Genomic DNA, 21,710 nt, shown 5'->3' with positions numbered 1-21,710 from the left:
TTTCATACTTATACCACTGAATAGGAATAGTGGGGGAGGGGGATAGAGATCCTTAGTTGTCTAAAATTTAGATGGCTCCCCAACCTCCAAATGAAAAAAGAAGCATTTGATTATTATTTCTTAAATTCATGCCAAATTCCTAAATACATGCTCAGTGTAATCTCTCTGACATCCATAGCAATACACTTGCTATCTATATACAGTCTTGTTTTACGTGGTTGAAGAGTTTTAATTTAAAGTGCAATATTGAGGTGCACAGAAGCATAGTTTTTTCAATGGCAAGCATTTTAGGAAACTATGTTAGATTTACTGACTATTCTGTTTTTGGTGAAATCCTATTTTCATTATTTGTTTCTATTTGTGTGATACTGGCTTTATTGAGATACATAGATATAGCTATAGATATTGCAACACAATGTTATTAATAAAACAGCCTCATGTCGTGCAGAGTGGTAGGCGGCAGTATTGCAACCAAAACTCTCCCCATGACCCGGGTTCAATCCCAGCGGAAGCTGGATTCTCTCTCAGGTAGCTGGCTCAGGTCGACTCAGCCTTCCATCCTTCCGAGGTCGGTAAAACAAGTACCCAACTTGCTGGGGAAGGGGACGACTGGGGAAGGCAATGGCCAACCACCCCACGATAGTCTGCCAAGAAAGCATCGTGAAAGCGGCGTTCCCCCAGAGGGTCAGACATGACTTGGTGCTTGCACGGGGGACCTTTCACCTCACTTTTCACATGTTATTAATACATTTATAAACTGCCTAGGGAACAGTTGTGGTTGGGTAGTATTCTATAGGAGTTGATTTGGAGAAATGTGTTTGCCAGTTCTTAATTGTAATGTGGCTGACAAACAGATCTATGTAGTTATGATCAGCAAAAAATGTTGGCACATTTCCTTGATTGTTAAGAGATGAACTTCCTCTGAGGTCACAGTTACTTTGGGGGAATATATTTCTGTTGTGGCAGAGATTTATCTATGTCGATGTTCTTTATATATCAATCCAGTGTGAAGTCTCATTTCCGGTTGTCAAGTAGCTCAGAACACTCTTCAGAAGCACCCTCCGCACTCAGTGCTGTTTCAGTAGGTGATGGACACTTGCATAGAGCCACTTTACGGAACATTCAGTCAGAACGGCAAGCGAATACACTATCGGGACATCAGGAGCCAAGCTGCTCACAGAAGGAGTCTCCAATTAGTCATGTAGAACAAAATGGTGATTATGGCATAGGCAGAGGCAGGTAAGGTCTTCATATTATTATGTCATTTTTGTCATTAATTCATATCAGTCAGTAAACATGATATTTATGGAAGCTTTTCTTTGCTAATTTGCAGAAGAAACATTTTCAGAGGTCGGAGGAGACGGGAAGATGACAGGCTATCAGTAAGTGTTTCTTTACTTTTACTGCAGTCGTGTCAGTCATTAGCTATTGAGAATGTTCGCGTAGTCTTCTGGAGCTTCATAGAATTGCATGTGAATTTTTAAAAATAGCTTATTATGTAAAAGGTTTTGCACTACAAATTGAACTACAAGAAGTATTCAGGCAATCAAAATCTTCAGAAGTATCAAATATCTTACGTGATTCCTTCTTCTGTTTGATAAATGTTAATTTATATGGCTGCAGAAGCATCACCACATAAACAAATCCATGTTATATCTGTCCTCTTACGCTACTTTGTCTTAGAATCTCTCTCTCCAAAAGCACAGCTGAGGTGAGGGACTGAGGAAATGTGTTTGGTTCATAGTAAGTGTAATAAGAGGGAAACATACCTTGACAAACACATTCTAGTTTCAGGTTACTTAAGCTTTCCAACGTTTTTCAGGCCAAGCAGTATTCCATGCACGGATTGATTGATTCCTGTACCTCTAAAGCCTCTCCAACATACGATTCAAACAGAGGGGTTAATATGTCAGTGTTAACTTTTTAGGCAAAGATAAGCAGAAGTCGTCCAGGTAGGTTGTGAGTTCAACAGCAATTTCCATTGTGAATCAGAAAGCGTTACAGTGAGGTCTGTTTTCCATTGGATATATTCAAAACTCACTGTTTTAGAGACATACTGTCCCAATGTTCCAGAAAATGTTTAGTTTTTTTTCTCCTTGAATGTACTGATGCAGCAATTCTAGGGATGGTTTGATAGTTTCCTAGAACAAAGTATTCTGGAACAGGAAATGGTTTGCAGCATTCTGAACAGGTCTTCAGATCAGAGCACCTGGATTGGCACATTCCAGGAGAAAAAAAGAAAAGAAGATTTTGCCAAGGAACAGGAGAATATATGTCATTGGAATGGTGAATTTTGCACATTACAGGTAGTCCTCCCTTAGCAACAGTAATTGGGACTGGAATTTCCATCGCTAAGCAATGTGGTCATAAAGCAAGATGTCACGTGACTGCATCGCTTGGCAAAGGCAATCCTGGCAATTCCCCTTGCCATTGTTAAGTGAATTTTACCAGTCATTAGCTGAGCACCCACCCGAATCCAAACCGTTCTAGGCTTGGTCCCTCCCAGCCCCGAGCCTCAGTAAGGTAAAGGACTGCCTCCAACTTCTTCCACCCACCTCCCCCCCATCTCTGCCCTTTTGGCCGCCCTGCACTCTGCCTTGCAGGGCAACAAGCAGCCGCAGAACCATGCAGCTCTGGAGCTGCTTGCCACGCCCCAGGGAGCCACAGCTGCCCCAGCCCAGTCCCAGCCACAGTTGCCCTTGCCAAGACCCCTCCAGCTGCGGGGAAAAAAAGCCCAAAGCAGCCCTTTTGCAAAGAGCTGCTGGGTGGGGCTGACCTAACTTCACATTCCAAAAAGAAAAAAAAAAGCCTCAAAGCACTTTGCAGGGCTATTGGGCTTAGCTTTGAGGCTTTTCTTTTTTTCCGAAGCCTGGCCTGGCCCAGCAGCCAGGCTGGGCTTGTCAGTGGCAGGAGAAAGAAGCCAGCAAAGGTTAGCTGGTGCAGCAGAGCGCAGGGGGCTGAAAAGTCATAGATGGAGGGGGTAGATAGGCAGGTGGGGGGAGTTGCAGCGCCTCTGCAGTTGTAAGCGCGGGCGGGCTGCCAAGCGCCCAAATTTTGATCATGTGGCCGTGGGGGCTCTGCAATGGCTGAATCTTCGGGGACTGGTTGTAAGTCCATGTTTTCAGTGCTACTGTAATTTCAAATGGTCACTGAATGAATGGTCGTTAAGTGAGGACTACCTGTACTCTTTGTCCTGTTACTTTAGAGCCAACCTGCTTTCCAAATAAAGTATTACTCAACCAGTTGTTTAGTAGAAAAATTAAACCTTTAACCAAACACTTTGAAAGATCACATAGTTGTTCCTCTCACCCCTTCCCCAACATTGACTTTACTCCTTCCTTAGACTAAATTAAATACATTTGAGAAGCCTGAATTTGGATTTTTTGAAATGAGAAGCCATTGGAGTGTAACCTGTTATACTGATGATAAAGGAACTAGAGAAGATGTAAAAAGGGAAGGCACAGGGGAATTTCCACTGGAACTCAAGTTGCTGTAATGGAGTTATATACAGTTGTGTGAAAAAGAAACTTGCTGGTGATCAGTTAAGGGCATTTGATTAGCAGCACCTGGCTGCTGCTTAGCCTCTTAATACCTGTGGAAACAGTAAGGGTGTACTTACTTTTTCACACATGGCTTCTCCATTTTGGCTTTATGTTTGTAAGATGAATAATGACACGGTGTAATATGCCATGTGTTGTTGTTCATCTGAGGTTGTATGTACCTAATTTTGAGACCTGCTGAGGACCAGATGATTTTTATTATGTCTTGACACGTAATACCATAGTACTCAAAGAGGGTGTTCTTTCTTTTTCACACGACTGTAAGAGGTTCCTTAGGGTCCTTATTTCGAATCTTGAGGTAACAAGTAATCAGGTATATTTTAAAATTCGGTGGGGACAAATCTGGGGGTCCCAAGGGAATGGCAAGTTGCTGAGGTAGCTCCATTGTTGTTAATATCTGTTAACTGTTTTTATATTACTGTTTATAGTTTTCTATTGTACACCAGCCAGTCATATCTCCCATCCCCACCTCAGTCCTCAAATGCACATTAAGAATGCCATGTTTTTAAAACCTTCTGGAATACTAGGAGGTGCATTTCTTATATTTGGTGGGAGGACATTCCACAGGGGAGGGCTGCATGGCGAGAATGCTTGTCTTTCCCTCCCCATTGCATCTCTCACGGGGTGAGGACTGTTCAGAAGCACTCTCCATAGTCACATCTTGGGAGAACAGATTTGATTTGGAGCAGGAGGTCTCAAAGATAGCCAGGCCTCAAGCCATGCAGGGCTTCAGAGGTGATCACCAGCACCTTGAATTACACTTGGCTGGAAACAAACTGGCAAACAATGTAGTTGTAATATTAGTGTTACGTGACAATATTGAGTTGTCCCAGTTAACATGAGATCGGTTGCATTTTGTACTAATTGTAGGTTCTAGGTGGTTTTTAAGGGCAGCCCCATGTAGAGTGCATTACAGTAGTCCACTCTTGAGGTAATAAGAGTATGATTGATGTAGTCAGCACCATCTATTCTAAGGTTGCAATTGGTGCATCACCAAAGCTGGGCAAAGGCCTGCTGGCCACAGCTTTCACATATTCCATTAGGAGCTAAGTGCATGCCCAGGAGCATCCACAGATTTCATAGAAGCTCTTTCTGGGGAAGCACAGCCCCATCTAGAGCTATAATTGGTGTTGTCCCAGAGTCAGCCAGCTTTTGAATCCTCAGCCACTCTATCTTAACACAAGAAGGGAAAAAAGTATATGGACCTATTGTAGAGGATGCAACTGTTCATACGAATCAACTAATTAAAATCTATTGAAATATTTAGTCATACAGAATTGTAAATATGATTGTACATTAATATATTAATTTAGGTAATCAACAGGAACATTCTCTTAACTGGATTAAGAAAATTTAAACTAAATACAGAATTGACAGATTGAATCCTTCACACAATCATGGGTAGCTTTAGAGCTGTTTGATAACTGATAAAGCTACATCTCCGGTTTTTGAAGAATTGCCAATGTCATGCTGTTCCCTAATATTAGGATTGAATAACAAATTTCTGATGGCATACTCTGTTTTTTTGCAAATAAGATTAACAAGAAAATAATGCAGTATTCTTTACAGCATATTAACATGCTACTTGTCTTCTTTAGCGACCTCAGGCTTCAGTGGAAACCAAGACTTTGACACCAAAGTTTGATTTGCTAGCCTCAAATTTCCCTCCCTTGCCAGGCAGCATGATAAAAACACAAGGAGATCCTGTTCTGGAGAATAGGATGTCAGATATAGTTAAAGGAATAAGCAAAGAAAAGGTACTTAATTCTAATATTCATTTTTTTCATATTATTTCTTTCAGAATCAATTTTAATATTGCGTGGCATTATTTTTTATCCGTATATTGCTTGACAATGTTATACATGCTTAATTCATCCCCACTACAGTTGCTTGAACCCAAAAAATAAAATGTTTTATTTCTATTCTTGGATATACTGATTATGGGGATTTGATGAATAAAAACACCTTATAAATGAGGAAAAGCAAAACTGATAGCTTTTGCGAAAGTTGCTTTTGCTGTATTTCATATTTAAGTATGTATTGTACAATTTAAGCTTTAGTAGAATCTGAGCTTGCACCAGTACAATGTAGGAAAATGAAATTATATTCTAAGGTGCTATTTTCACATCCAGCAGTAAGCAAAAATTGTTGAAAAACTTGGCTTACAGTTCTTCAGTAGCATACTACTGCCCAATTACAGGGAGTTCTCACTTAACGACCCAGTTGGGACCAGCAACTCTGTCACTAAGTGACACAGTTGTTAAGTGAAACATCACATGACCACACCTGACTTATATCAGTTCCACTGCAGTTGTTAAGTGAATCACCTGTGGTCATTAAGTGCGACATCATGTGACCACAACTTGCGACTGCCAGCTTCCCCATTGACTTTGCTTGTCAGAATCTTGCTGTGAAGCTCACAAATGGTGATCGTGTGGCTGTGGGACGCTGAAATGGTTGTAAATGTGCGCCAGTTGCAAAGCACTTGAATTGTGATCATGTGGCCACGGGTATGCTGTAATAGCTGTAAGTTTGAGGAGCAGTAGTAAAGCTACTTTTTCAGTGCCATTGTAAGTTTTAACAGTCACTAAACAGGGCAATCGTTAACCAAGGACTACCTGTATTCTGCTCTGGCTCTTGTCACCATCAGGAATGATTGTTAAGCTAACCAGGAATTCCCCAGGCAGCAAAAACTTAGCATTGTATTAGAACTGGTTATCCAATTTGATTGTTCTCTTTATAAGCCAGAATAGCAAAAGAAGGGGTAGACTTGATTTACAGTTCCTGGTTTGTGTGGAAGCAACAAGCCAGGAGTCCTAGTTTGGACATAAAATTAAGATTTTCCTGGCTTGAGTTCTGCTTAGTTTAATTGATCTCACTGATGAAAGCAGCCAATTTGCCACCTGGTGGTGATGATTCTGGGGCAACTCAGGAGTTCATGGCCTCCTTGGCAACTACGGACTGGTCCGAAATCATTGATACGCTGATGGATACTGGTGGCTGCATATTAGATCTGGTTGTTGTCTCTGGGCAGTTGGGGCTGTATCTGGTGGTGAAGGACATTGACATTAGTCCATTGCCATGGACAGATTACTCTCCAGTTGCCTCCTCTGAGGGGAGATAGGGCCCATTCGATCAGGTGGCCCCAGGCAACTGATGGATCCAGTGGGTTTCCAGAGGGAGCTTGGGGTTGTACCTGAAGATCTGGTGGGCGATTCAGTTGAGGCCTTAATCACCGCCTGGGACCTTGGACTGTATCACCCCTATGCAGCCTCTCTCTCTGCGCAAATCCTGGGGTACACCTTGGTTTTACTAAGGAGGTCTGGGATATTAAGTATCAAAAGAGTGTCACTGGAGGAAGACTGGGAGTGAGTGTTATCAAACACAGGTAATAGCCTGTATTTGGGATAACTTCATGGCAATAAGAGTGGTGAAGCATCAATATTTTTCCGCTCTTATTCGTCCACTGATAGTTGTGCAGTGGCCTGTTAAGGGTGACCCAGTCCCTGCTAGGGAGAGACAGGCAACTGCAGCATCTGCAGGGCTATTGGGAGGAATGTTCTAACTATTAGCCAGTTAAAGTCACTTAGAACTGCTCAGGGTTGGTTTTTGACTGGGCAGTCCGATTGAGCTGCCTGGGACTTGGTCCTATGGTGTAATCTGGGATGAGTTTGAGTCAGTGGCTCCTGAAGAAGTTGCAGGGTTCTCTGCACTGTCAGATCAGCCATCTGTTTGTTAGATCCAAGTCCCTCTTGGATTGTTAAGGTGGCATAGGAGGTGGCCTCTAGTTGGGTCTTCTCCTTGAGACAGGGATTAGTGCCTTCATCTTTGAAGGAGGCTGTAGAATGCCCCCTCCTCAACAGGTGATCCTTGGATCCAACAATCCTGGATAATTATCTCGTCTCCAAATATATTTTTTTAGGGATGGTTGTTGAGAAGGTGGTTGGCCTGCAGTTGCAGAGAACTCAGAGGAAGCGGATTGCCTAAATCTATTTCAGTCAAGTTTCAGGCTGGGATTTAGTACGAAGATAGCATTGGTCATGCTTTTGATGACCTTTGGCGGAGTGGGGATGGGGGTGGTACATCTATTCTCGTGCTACTTGATCTCTCAGCGGCTTTTGATACTGTTGATCATGATACCCTTTTTGGACCAGCTGGTTCCTTCATGGCCAGTTCCACTCAGTGTTGGAGCAAGGAGGGGGAAGAGGCCTCTCCTTAGGCCACAGGGTTCAACAGTGTCTTCCCTACTGTTTAAAATCTACATTGGAACCACTGGGTAGGGCAATCTGTCAGTTTGGAGTTCGCTATCATCAATGCATTGATGATACCCAATTATATCTTTCGACCTCAGGCCAGCCAAGTGATGCTGTCAGGATCCTGTCCCAGGACCTGGAGGCTGTGTGGGTCTGGATGGGGAGAAGCTGGTTTAATCCTACCAAGACTGAGTGGCTGTAGAGGCCGCCCTCCCCCCAAATCCAGGGCTCTCCGTCTTTAATCATAGATGGGGCTGCACTAGGCCTTGGGATAGGGTGGATAGAGCCCCTTGTTCTATGTGTTTTTTTATATGTTTTTGGATTGAGCCTTGCTTATATTTGTGATATATTCCCCTTTTTTGTCATTGCACTGCCCATTTAGATCCTTGTTACCCTGGCAATCAACAGGTTGTCCATTCTTGACTTCCATGCTCTGTGAGGTAGCTTTTAGCCTATATGATATGTAATTGTTCTTTTCACTTATAATAATAATTCACATAGGCTTAGGTTTTAACCTGTACTTTTGCAAACATTCTTTCCTCTCTCTCCCTCCCTCCCCACTCCCCATTTAGGAAAACAAAGATTTGACAGTTAGTTGTCTAACATCCACTCAGGAAGAGCAGGGCCAAAGTATTGTCCAGCCTGTCACGAATGCCAGTTCTCCCTATGGGATTGATCTTCCTGGGTTAAGGTATGGAGATTGATCTTCCAATTATAAGTATCACCAATAATTATTTTGTATGGCGAGAGAAACACAAATACTTGTTTTTGTTTGTTTTAGTTCCAACATCAGTAAAATTGACTGGTAGCAGTTTTTTTCTTCCTAACATAAGCCCTGGACAGAAAATACTGTGCAAGTTGATTCCTTTTGAAAACACTAATTAGGGTAGCTGTCTTAACCAACATTGAAAGCATGAAACAAAGAAAAAGTTATGGTTGTCTTTATTTCCAAAAGTAAAAGTTAATCCCTTTGAAAATGCCCCTGTGCTTCAAAACAATTATGTTTGATTTCTTTTAAAAAGTCATCTAGTCTGCAAGATGTCACACCATTCTCTTAATGCATTTTCTAGTGCCACACAGCAAGATAAGAAACTAGAAGAGGTTCATGTGCATAAGGAGGCTGCAAGTCAGACTTCCCCACCTTCATCTGTATGTCTCCCCAGTACTGTAAAATCACCCAGGACAAACACCACTTCATCCACAACCAATGCAAACACAATGCCTGCTGTAATTACACAGGTAAGTATACTATTTTCAGTTATTTTGGATAGTTTTAGTAAACCACCTCCCAGATTGTATAGTAGACTGTAGGTCTGGTACTGGTACTATTGTATAGTATAGTACTGGTGAGTACAGAATTTAACCTTTAAAAAAACCTGAAATAAAAATGTCAAACTTGTTTGGATGAAAGAAGTAGAAGAGCAAATATGTAGAATTGCTAAATGTGGCTTTCATTTTGAATTGTCACTAGCATGTGCCCCTTGATTCTGTTTGGTTTAGAGGTATACTAAAGCCTATACTAAAGCCTTTTTCTTTTGGTAAGGAACCCCGGAAGCTCAGTTATGCTGAGGTTTGTCAGAAACCTCCAAAGGAAGTACCTTCTGTTCCTGCTCAGCCACTTAGGGAGCTGCGTTCTAATGTAACCTCCCCTGCCAAAACAGAAGAAAATGGCACCCATGAGAAGGCTGGAGAGAAGGCACATGAAAAGCCTGAAGGACGGATGAAAGACTTTGCTGTTTCCAGAGGCAATGGGCCTCCCAAAGGAGCTGCAGGAAAAATCAGGGAACAGAGGCGCCAATGTGGACGTAGGTCTTCTCCTCAGGGAGCGCCTCGGCGAGTTGGCAAGGAACAGTGTGTGCCACCGCGATCACCAAAGGAAAATTGATCAAACTTTTTATTTAATCAGAACTATGAACTAAAGAGCAGTAGAGGAGAAACTGACTAGCTCAGAGAAATATAAATATAGGAAAAGTGGACAGTAAATTCAAGAGCACAGGGTTTGCAATGTGAGAGAGCTTAAAGGGATCCCAATATTCATCTCGAAGTGATACAAAATGCTGGAGAAATAGAATCAATATAAATATGATAAAGATTATAATTTTTGTAATTTTCTGTTTTTAATTTCCTGTTTGAATTAGATTTTTGCATTATGAATTAGCTTATTAAAGATGAGGAACAAATACACATATTAGCATGTTTCTTACTTGAAGAGGGGGCAATTTTTATTTTTTATTTTGGAAAAAACTAAAAGTTATAAATTACTTTTAAAAATCTATTTAAGGTATGGCTTGTAAGATGACATGTATGCCATTAATGGCCTTGCATTACAATTCAGCCCCAAAACTGACATGCTTGGTCAGTACGAATGAGTGTAGCCATATACCTGTTATGTCATGATTTAGTCACTGATGATAACTGATTGTACTACTGTAGGATTTTGTGTTTTGGAAATACAGTCTTTGACTTTACTAATTTTGGTCAGCTTTTAAAACTGTATGATTTTATTCTGGAGTATGCAAACAGCAAGATTAGTAGACAAGAAATAGTGGGTAAGATTTTAATTTGTTCCAGCATTTTCTCTAATTAGGGATAGCATTGTTTTACTTTTCCACTGCTTTAATATTTTCTCTGATCCTTTATTACAGAATTAAGCACATCTAGCTGGAATGTAGTTATTCTGGTACTAATGCAGAACTAAAAATAGGAAAAGTGAAAACTGTACAGTAAAGATTACCTTGCTGCATTGATTTGAGATTTTCAGCTCTTAAATATGCTGAGTTCTCTAGAATGAGACAAGACAATTTTGGGGTCTGACTTCACTTTAATAAATAGGCTGGTCACTCTAGGGCCATACTTTGATATACTGAAAACACTTTTTCTACTTGAAGGAGCTTCAAATTATACCAGAAATCAGGTTTTATTAAATGGGGGAGACTAAAAACAAACATCATTAAGTTTCCCTGTTTGATACAGCTGGTAACTATGAAAATTAACTAATGTTGGAGAATATTGGCAAGAACATTAGCATAGCTTTATGTTAATTAGAATAACAATGTTGTGCAACAAGCAGTGTGATTTACAAGCTGATGATTGTAGTACTTAAGAAATAGGACAATTACAAATGTTAATCTTGCAAAATCACATGCTAGAGTTCAAGGTTCTGTATTAAAGTGTTAGGGGAAAGTATATCAGATTCTTTAGTTAGTAGCAAATATACAAATCTAGTTGTGAACACTGGAAAACTCAGCTGTGAGACACCACCATGCATTTTTAGTTTGTGTATGTTAGTGATAACTTTAAAATGTCAGTGGCAGATAAATAATTAACTGTGAAAATGTTAATCTTCTGATTTTTCTTGGCCAGAAAAGTTATGGCAGTTTCTTATTCAGTAGGCATTCTCTATCAATGGCTTTGAGAACACTCATATCTATTTTTATAAGTATATATATATACAAATTATATATATATATATATATATATATATGTCAGATTTGTCATTTCTCTAACTTATTCAGCTTGGCAATCACTTTTTTTATTTGATTGAGAAGTGTAAATGTACTTAAGCAGTTGATAATTCTTTTTCTATGCATGTTATTAATCATTTCTCATTTTAAAGTAACTGCTAGCCTTGGCAGTCTTTACATTAAAACAAATAATTGATCACGTCTCTTAAGTACAAAACCCACTTTGGTTTGCTCATAATGCTATTTTTGATGGACATAACACAAAAGGTGAAATGCTTAAATGTGTTAGGAATTCTGAAAAATGTATAAAAAACTACTTCATTTCAAAAGACCCATAAATCTGATTATTGCACTTGGAATGGAAAAAAGTTGAACTGCTATACTATAGTTATTCTTAGGATAGATAAGGCATTGTGTCATTGCAAACTAAAGATGTATTTGAATTAACAGTTGCTGGGAATTATTTAAAAAAATGGTTTGCTGTTCAAGAAGAATACAGTTCTGTGGGTAAAATGAGTTACTTGGCAATGCAAGCATGTGAAATCTAACTCTTTTTATATGTCCATGCTTGAGTGGAAACTTGTATTCAAAGATGGATCAACAAAATGTAACACTTTTCTTTACTGGATATTGAAGCAAATATACCTCACAGACGTTTCCTTGTGAGGGAAAAAATTGATTGTGGAAAGAATGTGTTATACATCCTGAAGTTTATGTCTGCGTATGTGTGCTTTTCCCACACAAGTGGCTCTTGTGCAATGTATGTGTAAAGTGTGTAAAAGCAGCTTTTCCAATGCCAGATTAATACCTTGGAGGGATTTACTAAAACTGAAGTGTTTGATAACGGTTTCCTCAGTTAACATCATATCCTCTCCATTCTCCTTCACTATCCCTTCCTATTTTGTTATCATAAATACCTAAACCTGTAAATTTAGATAGAAGGAATGACGAAGTAAAAAAAGACAGAACCATATGCTATACGCTGTTAACTTTTCTTGCAGTTACTTTTGAGTGACAAAGAGATCTGGGCTTATTATATATTCTTCATTCTCAAAGAGTGTCTTGGATTTTCATCAGTCTTCCCATTTTACTTTAGAAACAAGGCACAATAACTTTTTAAGTTCACTGTCAGGGCAGTTTTACTATCTTGCTGTAAGGATGTGCAATATCGGTAGTGCTTGTTTTCTGCGTAGCCGTGCATTAAATGTAAATGAACAAATCAACATGGTTACAACTGTAAGTTGATGCATTGGCCCATTTGTAAATCATTAGCCTCTGTCTCAGCAATGATTGAATGTAAAAGATATGTCCAGTATAGCTTATACTGGTAAATGTAATAAAACAAGCATTTTCATTGTAAATATTGGAACAGCAGAGATGGAGCTGATGTTTGCATTTCATAGAGCATCAGTGCCAAAACTGTCAACTAAGAGACAATTGTATTTCGCTTTTAATAGGTCATCATTGGATGTACATGCCTTTTACCCTTGAAGGTTTAGTGAAATATAAGAATATGCAAGATGATAACGATCACAATTTCCTATGTTTCCTGAACTTGTATTGATGGTTACCTTGTGAAAGGAGCTCTTCATTAGCAGGAAATTTTGAGTTTTCTACACATACTATATCTTTAGTATTGGTCAGTAATCTGAGCCACGGTATTGTACTTCTGCTCTAGAAAGGAAAAGGAGGAGATTCTTTGTGCATGAAACTTGCATTTCTATTTGCTTTCTCTTTTTTTTCCCCCAAGGTAGCTTGGAAAGTTGTGATGCTGTTTTAACAGATTAAAATCAAACCCTTCTTTTTGACCTGAAGATATGGGCAGATCAGTAGCAGTTAAGTGACTTAAGCAATGCTTTACTATAATTTAAATAGCTATGGCCTTATTACTTCGTCAGTATCAGCTAAATGTCTGAATATATCCACTATTTTTATTGTCATCCAGTGAACATTCACTTGGGTAAAAATTCCTGCTACATGTGTACAGATTATTTTAAATTTATAAAATGCAACATTGTATACTGATAAAATGCAACAAAAATGCACTTCGGGGTGGGGGTTGCTTAAACTTTTGTAAACTGTTGATTACAAGAAATATGCAATAGGTTTTTCTTTTAACTTTTGATATTTTCTTCTGAAACGTAAAATCACCATCAGTCTGTAATGGTCTATCATGCTCTTGTGTGTATGTGAGAGAGAATCTATTATATAGCGTTGGTTTCCTTTAGGATGGTACCTCTGATTCTCCCCCTCCCTTTTTTTTTTTTCCTTTGGATGAAGGTTAGTTGCATCTTCAGCCCTAGGCTGCTGAAGAGATGAGAATGAGTGTATTAATGTAGACTTAAGATTTAGTATAGGAGCTAATCAGTCTCTGAACTAACCTGTTAACAACTTAAAACAATTTTATTTAATGACGTTTTTTAAAAAAAATCATTTATGGATAAAATTTCCCTCTCAAAGAAATTTCAAATGTAAGTGTTAGTGTGCAAATGGCTTCTGTTTTAATAAACCAAACTACTCAGCTGTATCTTTCCCAAAACAGTTTGACTTCTGTGACACATCTAGTCTCACTTATCAGAGTGATGGCTTCAGTTGAATAATATATATCTCAATTATCTGGCTTATCTATTTTTATCAGTTTGGTTTATTCCTGTTGTCAAAGTTGTCTAATCGAAGAAATTGTGTAAAGTAGGTTCATGCTTAATTGTTAAGATTATACATGTATTTGTATTTGTTTTTGACATTGCCAAGGTGCTATGGGAAATTGAAATAACAGTTAGAAGGAAATAATAAAAGCCACCTTAAAAAAATGAACTTTGTCCAGATGTTAAATGATTTGGTATATGAAGGAATAGCTGGGGAAAATCTGATTAAATCCAACAGAGGATCAACATTGGGAGGTGAGGAAGCACGTTGATTTAGTAGTGAAAATATTCCATGGGATTTATCCATGAAATTGAGATAGGCCATTTCCTTCATTTGCATATTGGTTCCTTATGTGAGTTAAATAAGTGAAAGCAGTTAGCCTTTTGAGAAATCAACCTGTAGATTTGAGTCACACTTGATTTAAAAGAGGTCTGTGGGCTCTCCAAGAATTAATAGTGATATAGAGCAAATGGGATGATTTTTCTGTGTGGGTTCTAAATGCCTCCTTGGTCGTAAAGACACTTTTTTGCCATTTCCCCCCGAAATACATTGTCCCTAGATTCCATCTGGGGCCAGAAGTAATAATGGGGTCCTACCTTCTCTGGGAGGAAATAATTTTAAAAAGGGAATGGGTGTCGGGAAAAGGTGGCCCAAGGCACATCTGTTCTCACAGGAATTGTGATGCTGACCCCAGAGGTAGATAATGGCCCCAAAATGCCCCATTTATTCTACTACTCTGTTATAAAGAGAGAATATAATGTAAGTTTCCATTCATATGATAAAGAGCCAGGTCCATTAATACACAGATCTGTTTCCCCTTGGTTTTTATTTTATTTTTCTTCAGAAGGGATACAGTTCCCAGAAGTCAGTTTTCCCAGATTTATTACTTAGAAGAAATTTAAAGGTGATCGGCCAAGAGCAGAATAGAAGTAAATATGCCAGGTCACTGCAGTTTTCTTTGTAACAGTACAGCAGTAGCTTGCTATTGCCTTCTTCCAGGTTGTCTTTTAATTTTTCAGTCCAGCCGCAGAATTTCCAGGTGGTTTCTCATCCAAGGGGTAATGAGGTGTGAACTTCCGCTTCTAAATCCAAATAAGGTTGGCTAGGTGCTGCTGAGAATAAGGCCGAAAAGGCTGAGAACCTGGTTTAGGAGGTAAGGGTGCATCTAAATAGAATCCTTAGTTACTTTAATCTTCCCCAGAATGGTAGTCATAATGGTGAACAAAATGCTGCGAGATTGTATGGATCTGAAAGCGAAGTAGAGAGTTGTTTGCAAGAAATACTCTATAGCTTATGGATAAAATAAACTGGAGCAAATGAACTCTATAGTTTAAGGCACTTTATTTTCCTCAGGAATGAAGAATCCATTCAGCAGAGAGCAAACATACTCTGGCTTGGATATTGTAAAGCTGTGACTTGTTGAACAAGGCATCTGGCCTGAACTGCATAGTGCTTGGGCTTGCATAATAGATTAAGCTAAAAAAAATACTTGACTAGTTATAGCTCTGCATTATATGAACTCAGGAAACTGGATTAATTCAATAAATAGAAATAAATAAATAGGGGTTCAATTAACCATGAATTAAAAATAGATCTGCCCTATTTTATATTTCCTCTAGACAGATTTTCTTTAAAACGTGATGGCCCTTCTGTATGTGGAGCCACTAGGGATGGGTTGGGAGGAGGCTCTTGACTCCTTGTACCTCTTCCTTCTTTCCATTTCACATTAAAAAATGTACTTTAGATTAAGCTGCCCATTTTGTTGACCATCTTTAGCCTCTTATCTCTGTTTAAGTTCAGATGACAAGGAGGGCATGGATTGAGTTACCCAACAACTTACCTTGAGTACTCTGGAAGATTTTGACCTTGGCCCTAACCTAGAAAGGATCGAGTTACTAGATTTGGAGGACATACAGCACATGTAACTAAATCAATTTAAGATCAGCAAGTTTATATGAATTCAATAGCCTGAGGAGGCAAGATTAATTACTGAATACTTCATCCTAGGGTCATGCTTAGAGATACTGGAACACACTCCGCATCTGGGGATGAATCCATGTCTGTTCTTTTTTTTAAATCAAATTTATATTTGATTTAAATATAAATTTATATTACCCATCTCACACAACATAACTCAGTGGCATACAATAAAACTATTAAAACAATATAAAAACCAGTTAAATAAGTAACATTAAAAACAAGATTGCGAGAGGGTTAAGATATTATATTATGTGGTGCAACCAACGCACGGGCACTCTGCTGCCAAGGGAACTCAAAATTGGTCAAAGGCAGCACAGAAAAGTTGGAAACTTCTCAACATATATTTATTTATTGAATGTATATGTCATCAAATCCTTCAAGATTCCTGTCAGTTTACAAGCATAGAAAATGAACAGAAAAAATTAAATTATCCATTGCATATCCAAAGGAAACCACCCCATTTCACAAACACCCAGCTGGCTTTGTGCCTAAGGCAGAACTACAATTCACAGTCTTCCAGTTTTTAGCCTGGTGCCTTTAACTACACCACAAAACTCTTTCAAATGAATGATACGCAATCAATCAAATAAATAACCACAGTTAATGCAGTCACTCTTCAAGGCCTTCCAAATAGCTTGCCTTTCACCAGTTTCCAGAAGGCCATTACTGAGTGGGCCTATCTTCTAGGGGGATGCTGTACCACAATTTTGATACCGTGACTGAAAAGCAATGTTTTCTGGCCTCAGCCCTCCCTCACCTCACAACATAGGGCGGCTTTAGCAGTTTTTCCCTGGATGTTCATCTCAGAAGGCTGACTCTGGTTAGAGCAGATGGCCCTGAAGACACCTTGCCTTTAAGCCATATACGGTTTTACAAGTCCAAATTAGCATGTTGAATTGCACCTAGAAATCTACTGATAACCAATGCAGGGCCTACAAACTAGGTGTAATATGTTCACGGTGGCAGGGGTTGGCTAATAAGTAAGCCACTGCACTATCCTCTAAAACACTGGAAGTACAATTGCATGCTATTCCAATGCAAATAAATAAATAAATGGGAGGGGCAGTGTAGGAAGTGATTGTACATGCATACAGAACTCTTGACTGAGCTGAGAATTAAAAAAACATTGGAAATAGAAAATGGGTGTAACTACTGAGGACTTGTCCTGCCAATCTAGCAGTTCGAAAACATGCCAATGTGAGTAGATTAATAGGTACCGCTTCGGCAGGCAGGTAACGGCGTTCCATTTAGTCATGCCGGCCACATGACCATGGAAGTGTCTACGGACAAATGCCGGCTCTTCGGCTTTGAAACGGAGATGAGCACCGCCCCCTAGAGTCGGACACGACTGGACTTAATGTCAAGGGAAACCTTTACCTTTTACTGAGGACTTGTACCATCAGGTAACTGGTATCTGAAGAATGAAAGTTAAAAAGAATGTAGGCTAAATGCATCAAAAAGGGTGGGGGGAGGCTGGCTCAGTAGAAAAAGGAGGGGATGAGTCTGTTGCTAGGAAATGGTAGGATAGTAACAGTGATAGGGAGAGGGCAGAGCTAAACAACTACTTTGTTTCAGTTTTGTCCTGCCAAAGAGAAACCCTGTCCATATCATTTTAAGCAGAGCAATTGATACCCAAAAGGCCTGGCAACCCAAGGTAAGTAGAGACTGTTAAGGTATTCCTGGTTACCATATCTGCAGGACCAGACCAATTACACTTGAGAGCCTTGAAGGAGCTTCTGGAAGTCACTTTGGAGTCCCTTTCTTTGAACAATCTCAGAGGATAGAAATAGTGCCCAAGGATTAGAGCTAACGGTGTTTCTATCTTCAAAAAGAGAGAGGGAACCCAGATAACTACAGACTTGTCAGCCTGACATCAATACCATGCAAAACTCTGGAACAGATGATTAAGCATGGATCTGTGAGCATTTAGAAACAAATCCATTATTTGGCAAGAGCTACCATGAGTTTATCAAGAATAAGTCACTCTGACAGAGTTAACCAAGGGAATGCAGTGGGCATAGTGTATTTCAGCTTTATCAACAGTCAGTGATGTCTCCCATGAGATTCTAGTATACACAATGGCAACATGTGCACTGGATTATGTTACCATTAGTTGGATACAGATTTGGGTGAACAATCATACCCAATGAATATGTGTGTCATGATCGTCATTGCGATGTTTGCGACATCATAACGGCTCGCATGACAAAGCACAGATGCGTGTCAATGACTGGAGAGGTACGGGTGATAAACCGGACAAAGAAGGTAATGGGTTTGGGAGATCTATTGAACAACCAGGTCTCACCGCCCGGTAATTGACCATTGACACCATTGTCAAAGAAATAATCAGGGCGAGGTTTGGAAGGGCGCGGCCAGCTTTCGAGGAATATCGAAGTCTAATCATGCTAACATGACACCCGGTAATGGACCATTACCTCACAGGAAGACAAACGGAGCAATGCCCAGGGCAAATGGGGCTAGACGACCTCTCGCCTATCAAGTCTGGATAACCTGTCACTCCGTGGAACTCGTGGGGCACACCTGGGGAGTGTGGGGGTGGAGCGCTGTTTGGCGCGAGACTATTTAATTCAACTTTTGGCGCACTTCCCTCACTCTCAGCTTTTTACTGGTGTGCATTCTATTCCAAATAAAAGCCAGAGCTTAAACTTGATTTAGAGTCTGAGTCTTTTATTTAGTCTTAGGCATTCCTTACAGTATGTCAATAATTCCACATCAGGCTGGAAGGTGTTGAAGGGCATATTGCAGGGTTCTACTCAACATCCTATACAGTTCAATGTATTTATAAATGACTTTGATGAGAGATTGGAAAATATATTACAGGCAGGTCTCAGTGCGGTTAACAAATCTCACGAAATCCTTCCATTATTCAAATTTGCACTATTTGAACAGATAGTAAAGGTAAAGGTTTCCCTTGACATTAAGTCGTGTCCGACTCTAGGGGGCGGTGCTCATCTCCGTTTCAAAGCCGAAGAGCCGGCGTTTGTCCGTAGACACTTCCATGGTCATGTCATGACTAAACGGAATGCCGTTACCTGCCCGCCAAAGTGGTACCTATTAATCTACTCACATTGGCATGTTTTCGAACTGCTAGGTTGGCAGGAGCTGGGACTAGCAACGGGAGCTCACCCCATCATGCGGATTTGAACTGCCGACCTTCTGATTATTATTTCATTATTTGGCAAGCTCAGTGGCTCAGTGGTTTAACCCACAGCGCCACCGTGTCCCTTATTTGAACTGATACTTCTATGGAAAAGGTGGTAATTGGTTCCAGGCAATGAAAATCTTAAATATAAATTTTATATGTATATTTTTTTGTTGTTTATTCGTTTAGTCGCTTCCGACTCTTCGTGACTTCATGGACCAGCCCACGCCAGAGCTTCCTGTCGGTCGTCAACACCCCCAGCTCCCCCAGGGACGAGTCCGTCACCTCTAGAATATCATCCGTCCATCTTGCCCTTGGTCGGCCCCTCTTCCTTTTGCCTTCCATTCTCCCTAGCATCAGCATCTTCTCCAGGGTGTCCTGTCTTCTCATTATGTGGCCAAAGTATTTCAGTTTTGCCTTTAATATCATTCCCTCAAGTGAGCAGTCTGGCTTTATTTCCTGGAGGATGGACTGGTTGGATCTTCTTGCAGTCCAAGGCACTCTCAGAATTTTCCTCCAACACCACAGTTCAAAAGCATCGATCTTCCTTCGCTCAGCCTTCCTTATGGTCCAGCTCTCGCAGCCATATGTTACTACAGGGAACACCATTGCTTTAACTATGCGGGCCTTTGTTGTCAGTGTGATGTCTCTGCTCTTAACTATTTTATCGAGATTTGTCATTGCTCTTCTCCCAAGGATTAAGCGTCTTCTGATTTCCTGACTGCAGTCAGCATCTGCAGTAATCTTTGCACCTAGGAATACAAAGTCTTTCACTGCTTCTACATTTTCTCCCTCTATTTGCCAGTTATCAATCAAGCTGGTTGCCATAATCTTGGTTTTTTTGAGGTTTAGCTGCAAACCAGCTTTTGCACTTTCTTCTTTCACCTTCATCATAAGGCTCCTCAGTTCGTCTTCGCTTTCAGCCATCAAAGTGGTATCATCTGCATATCTGAGATTGTTAATGTTTCTTCCAGAGATTTTAACTCCAGCCTTGGATTCCTCAAGGCCAGCTTGTCGCATGATGTGTTCTGCATACAAGTTGAATAGGTAGGGTGAGAGTATACAGCCCTGCCGTACTCCTTTCCCAATCTTAAACCAGTCTGTTGTTCCGTGGTCTGTTCTTACTGTTGCTACTTGGTCGTTATACAGATTCTTCAGGAGGCAGACAAGATGACTTGGTATCCCCATACCACTAAGAACGTGCCACAATTTGTTATGGTCCACACAGTCAAAGGCTTTAGAATAGTCAATAAAACAGAAATAGATCTTTTTCTGAAACTCCCTGGCTTTTTCCATTATCCAGCGGATATTGGCAATTTGGTCTCTAGTTCCTCTGCCTTTTCTAAACCCAGCTTGTACATCTGGCAATTCTCGCTCCATGAACTGCTGAAGTCTACCTTGCAGGATCTTGAGCATTACCTTACTGGCATGTGAAATGAGTGCCACTGTTCGATAGTTTGAACATTCTTTAGTGTTTCCCTTTTTTGGTATGGGGATATAAGTTGATTTTTTCCAGTCTGATGGCCATTCTTGTGTTTTCCAAATTTGCTGGCATATAGCATGCATTACCTTGACAGCATCATCTTGCAAGATTTTGAACAGTTCAGCTGGGATGCCGTCGTCTCCTGTTGCCTTGTTATTAGCAATGCTTCTTAAGGCCCACTCAACCTCACTCTTTAGGATGTCTGGCTCTAGCTCACCGACCACACTGTCAAAGTTATCCCCGATATTGTTATCCTTCCTATACAGGTCTTCTGTATATTCTTGCCACCTTTTCTTGATCTCTTCTTCTTCTGTTAGGTCCTTGCCATCTTTGTTTTTGATCATACCCATTTTGGCCTGGAATTTGCCTCCAATGTTTCTAATTTTCTGGAAGAGGTCTCTTGTCCTTCCTATTCTATTGTCTTCTTCCACTTCCATGCATTGCTTGTTTAAAAATAATTCCTTATCTCTTCTGGCTAACCTCTGGAATTTTGCATTTAATTGGGCATATCTCCCCCTATCACTGTTGCCTTTTGCTTTCCTTCTTTCTTGGGCTACTTCTAGTGTCTCAGCAGACAGCCATTTTGCCTTCTTGGTTTTCTCTTTCTTTGGGATGTATTTTGTTGCCGCCTCCTGAACAATGCTGCCAACTTCTGTCCAGAGTTCTTCCGGGACCCTATCTACTAAGTCCAGTCCCTTAAATCTATTCTTCACCTCCACTGCATATTCCTTAGGAATCTTAGTGAGCTCATATCTAGCTGATCTGTGGGTCTTCCCTAATCTCTTTAGTCTGATCCTAAATTGTGCAAGAAGAAGTTCGTGATCTGAACTACAGTCAGCTCCAGGCCTTGTTTTTACCGACTGTACAGATGTCCGCCACCTTTGGCTGCAAAGGATGTAATCAATCTGATTTCGGTGTTGTCCATCTGGTGAAGTCCATGTATAAAGCCGTCTCTTAGGTTGTTGGAAGAGAGTGTTTGTTATGCAGAGTGAGTTGTCTTGGCAAAATTCTATCAGCCTGTGTCCTGCTTCGTTTTGTTCTCCCAGGCCATACTTACCTGTAATTCGAGGTGTCATTTGACTGCCCACCTTAGCATTCCAGTCTCCTGTGATGAAAATAACATCTCTTTTAGGCGTGTTGTCCAGTAGGTGCTGCAGATCC

The 21,710-nt window shown here is 40.2% G+C and overlaps 1 protein-coding gene across 4 annotated transcripts in view; it reads left to right on the top strand.

Moving 5' to 3' along the window:
* LARP4 (La ribonucleoprotein 4) overlaps positions 1 to 13,731 on the top strand; it is a 50,549-nt gene extending 36,818 nt beyond the window's left edge. For all 4 annotated transcript variants that reach the window (XM_063293620.1, XM_063293618.1, XM_063293617.1 and 1 more), the window contains 6 exons: positions 1,006 to 1,239; positions 1,334 to 1,382; positions 5,159 to 5,317; positions 8,386 to 8,504; positions 8,884 to 9,052; positions 9,357 to 13,731. In XM_063293620.1, the coding sequence (XP_063149690.1) occupies positions 1,006 to 1,239; positions 1,334 to 1,382; positions 5,159 to 5,317; positions 8,386 to 8,504; positions 8,884 to 9,052; positions 9,357 to 9,698 (1,072 nt within the window). In that variant the 3' untranslated portion in view covers positions 9,699 to 13,731. The remainder of the gene's footprint in view (positions 1 to 1,005; positions 1,240 to 1,333; positions 1,383 to 5,158; positions 5,318 to 8,385; positions 8,505 to 8,883; positions 9,053 to 9,356) is intronic.
* The last annotated feature ends 7,979 nt before the right edge of the window (positions 13,732 to 21,710 follow it).

Source organism: Candoia aspera, chromosome 2, assembly GCF_035149785.1.
Source record: "Candoia aspera isolate rCanAsp1 chromosome 2, rCanAsp1.hap2, whole genome shotgun sequence".
Taxonomy (NCBI): domain Eukaryota; kingdom Metazoa; phylum Chordata; class Lepidosauria; order Squamata; family Boidae; genus Candoia; species Candoia aspera.
This window is presented reverse-complemented; position numbering and strand designations above follow the sequence as displayed.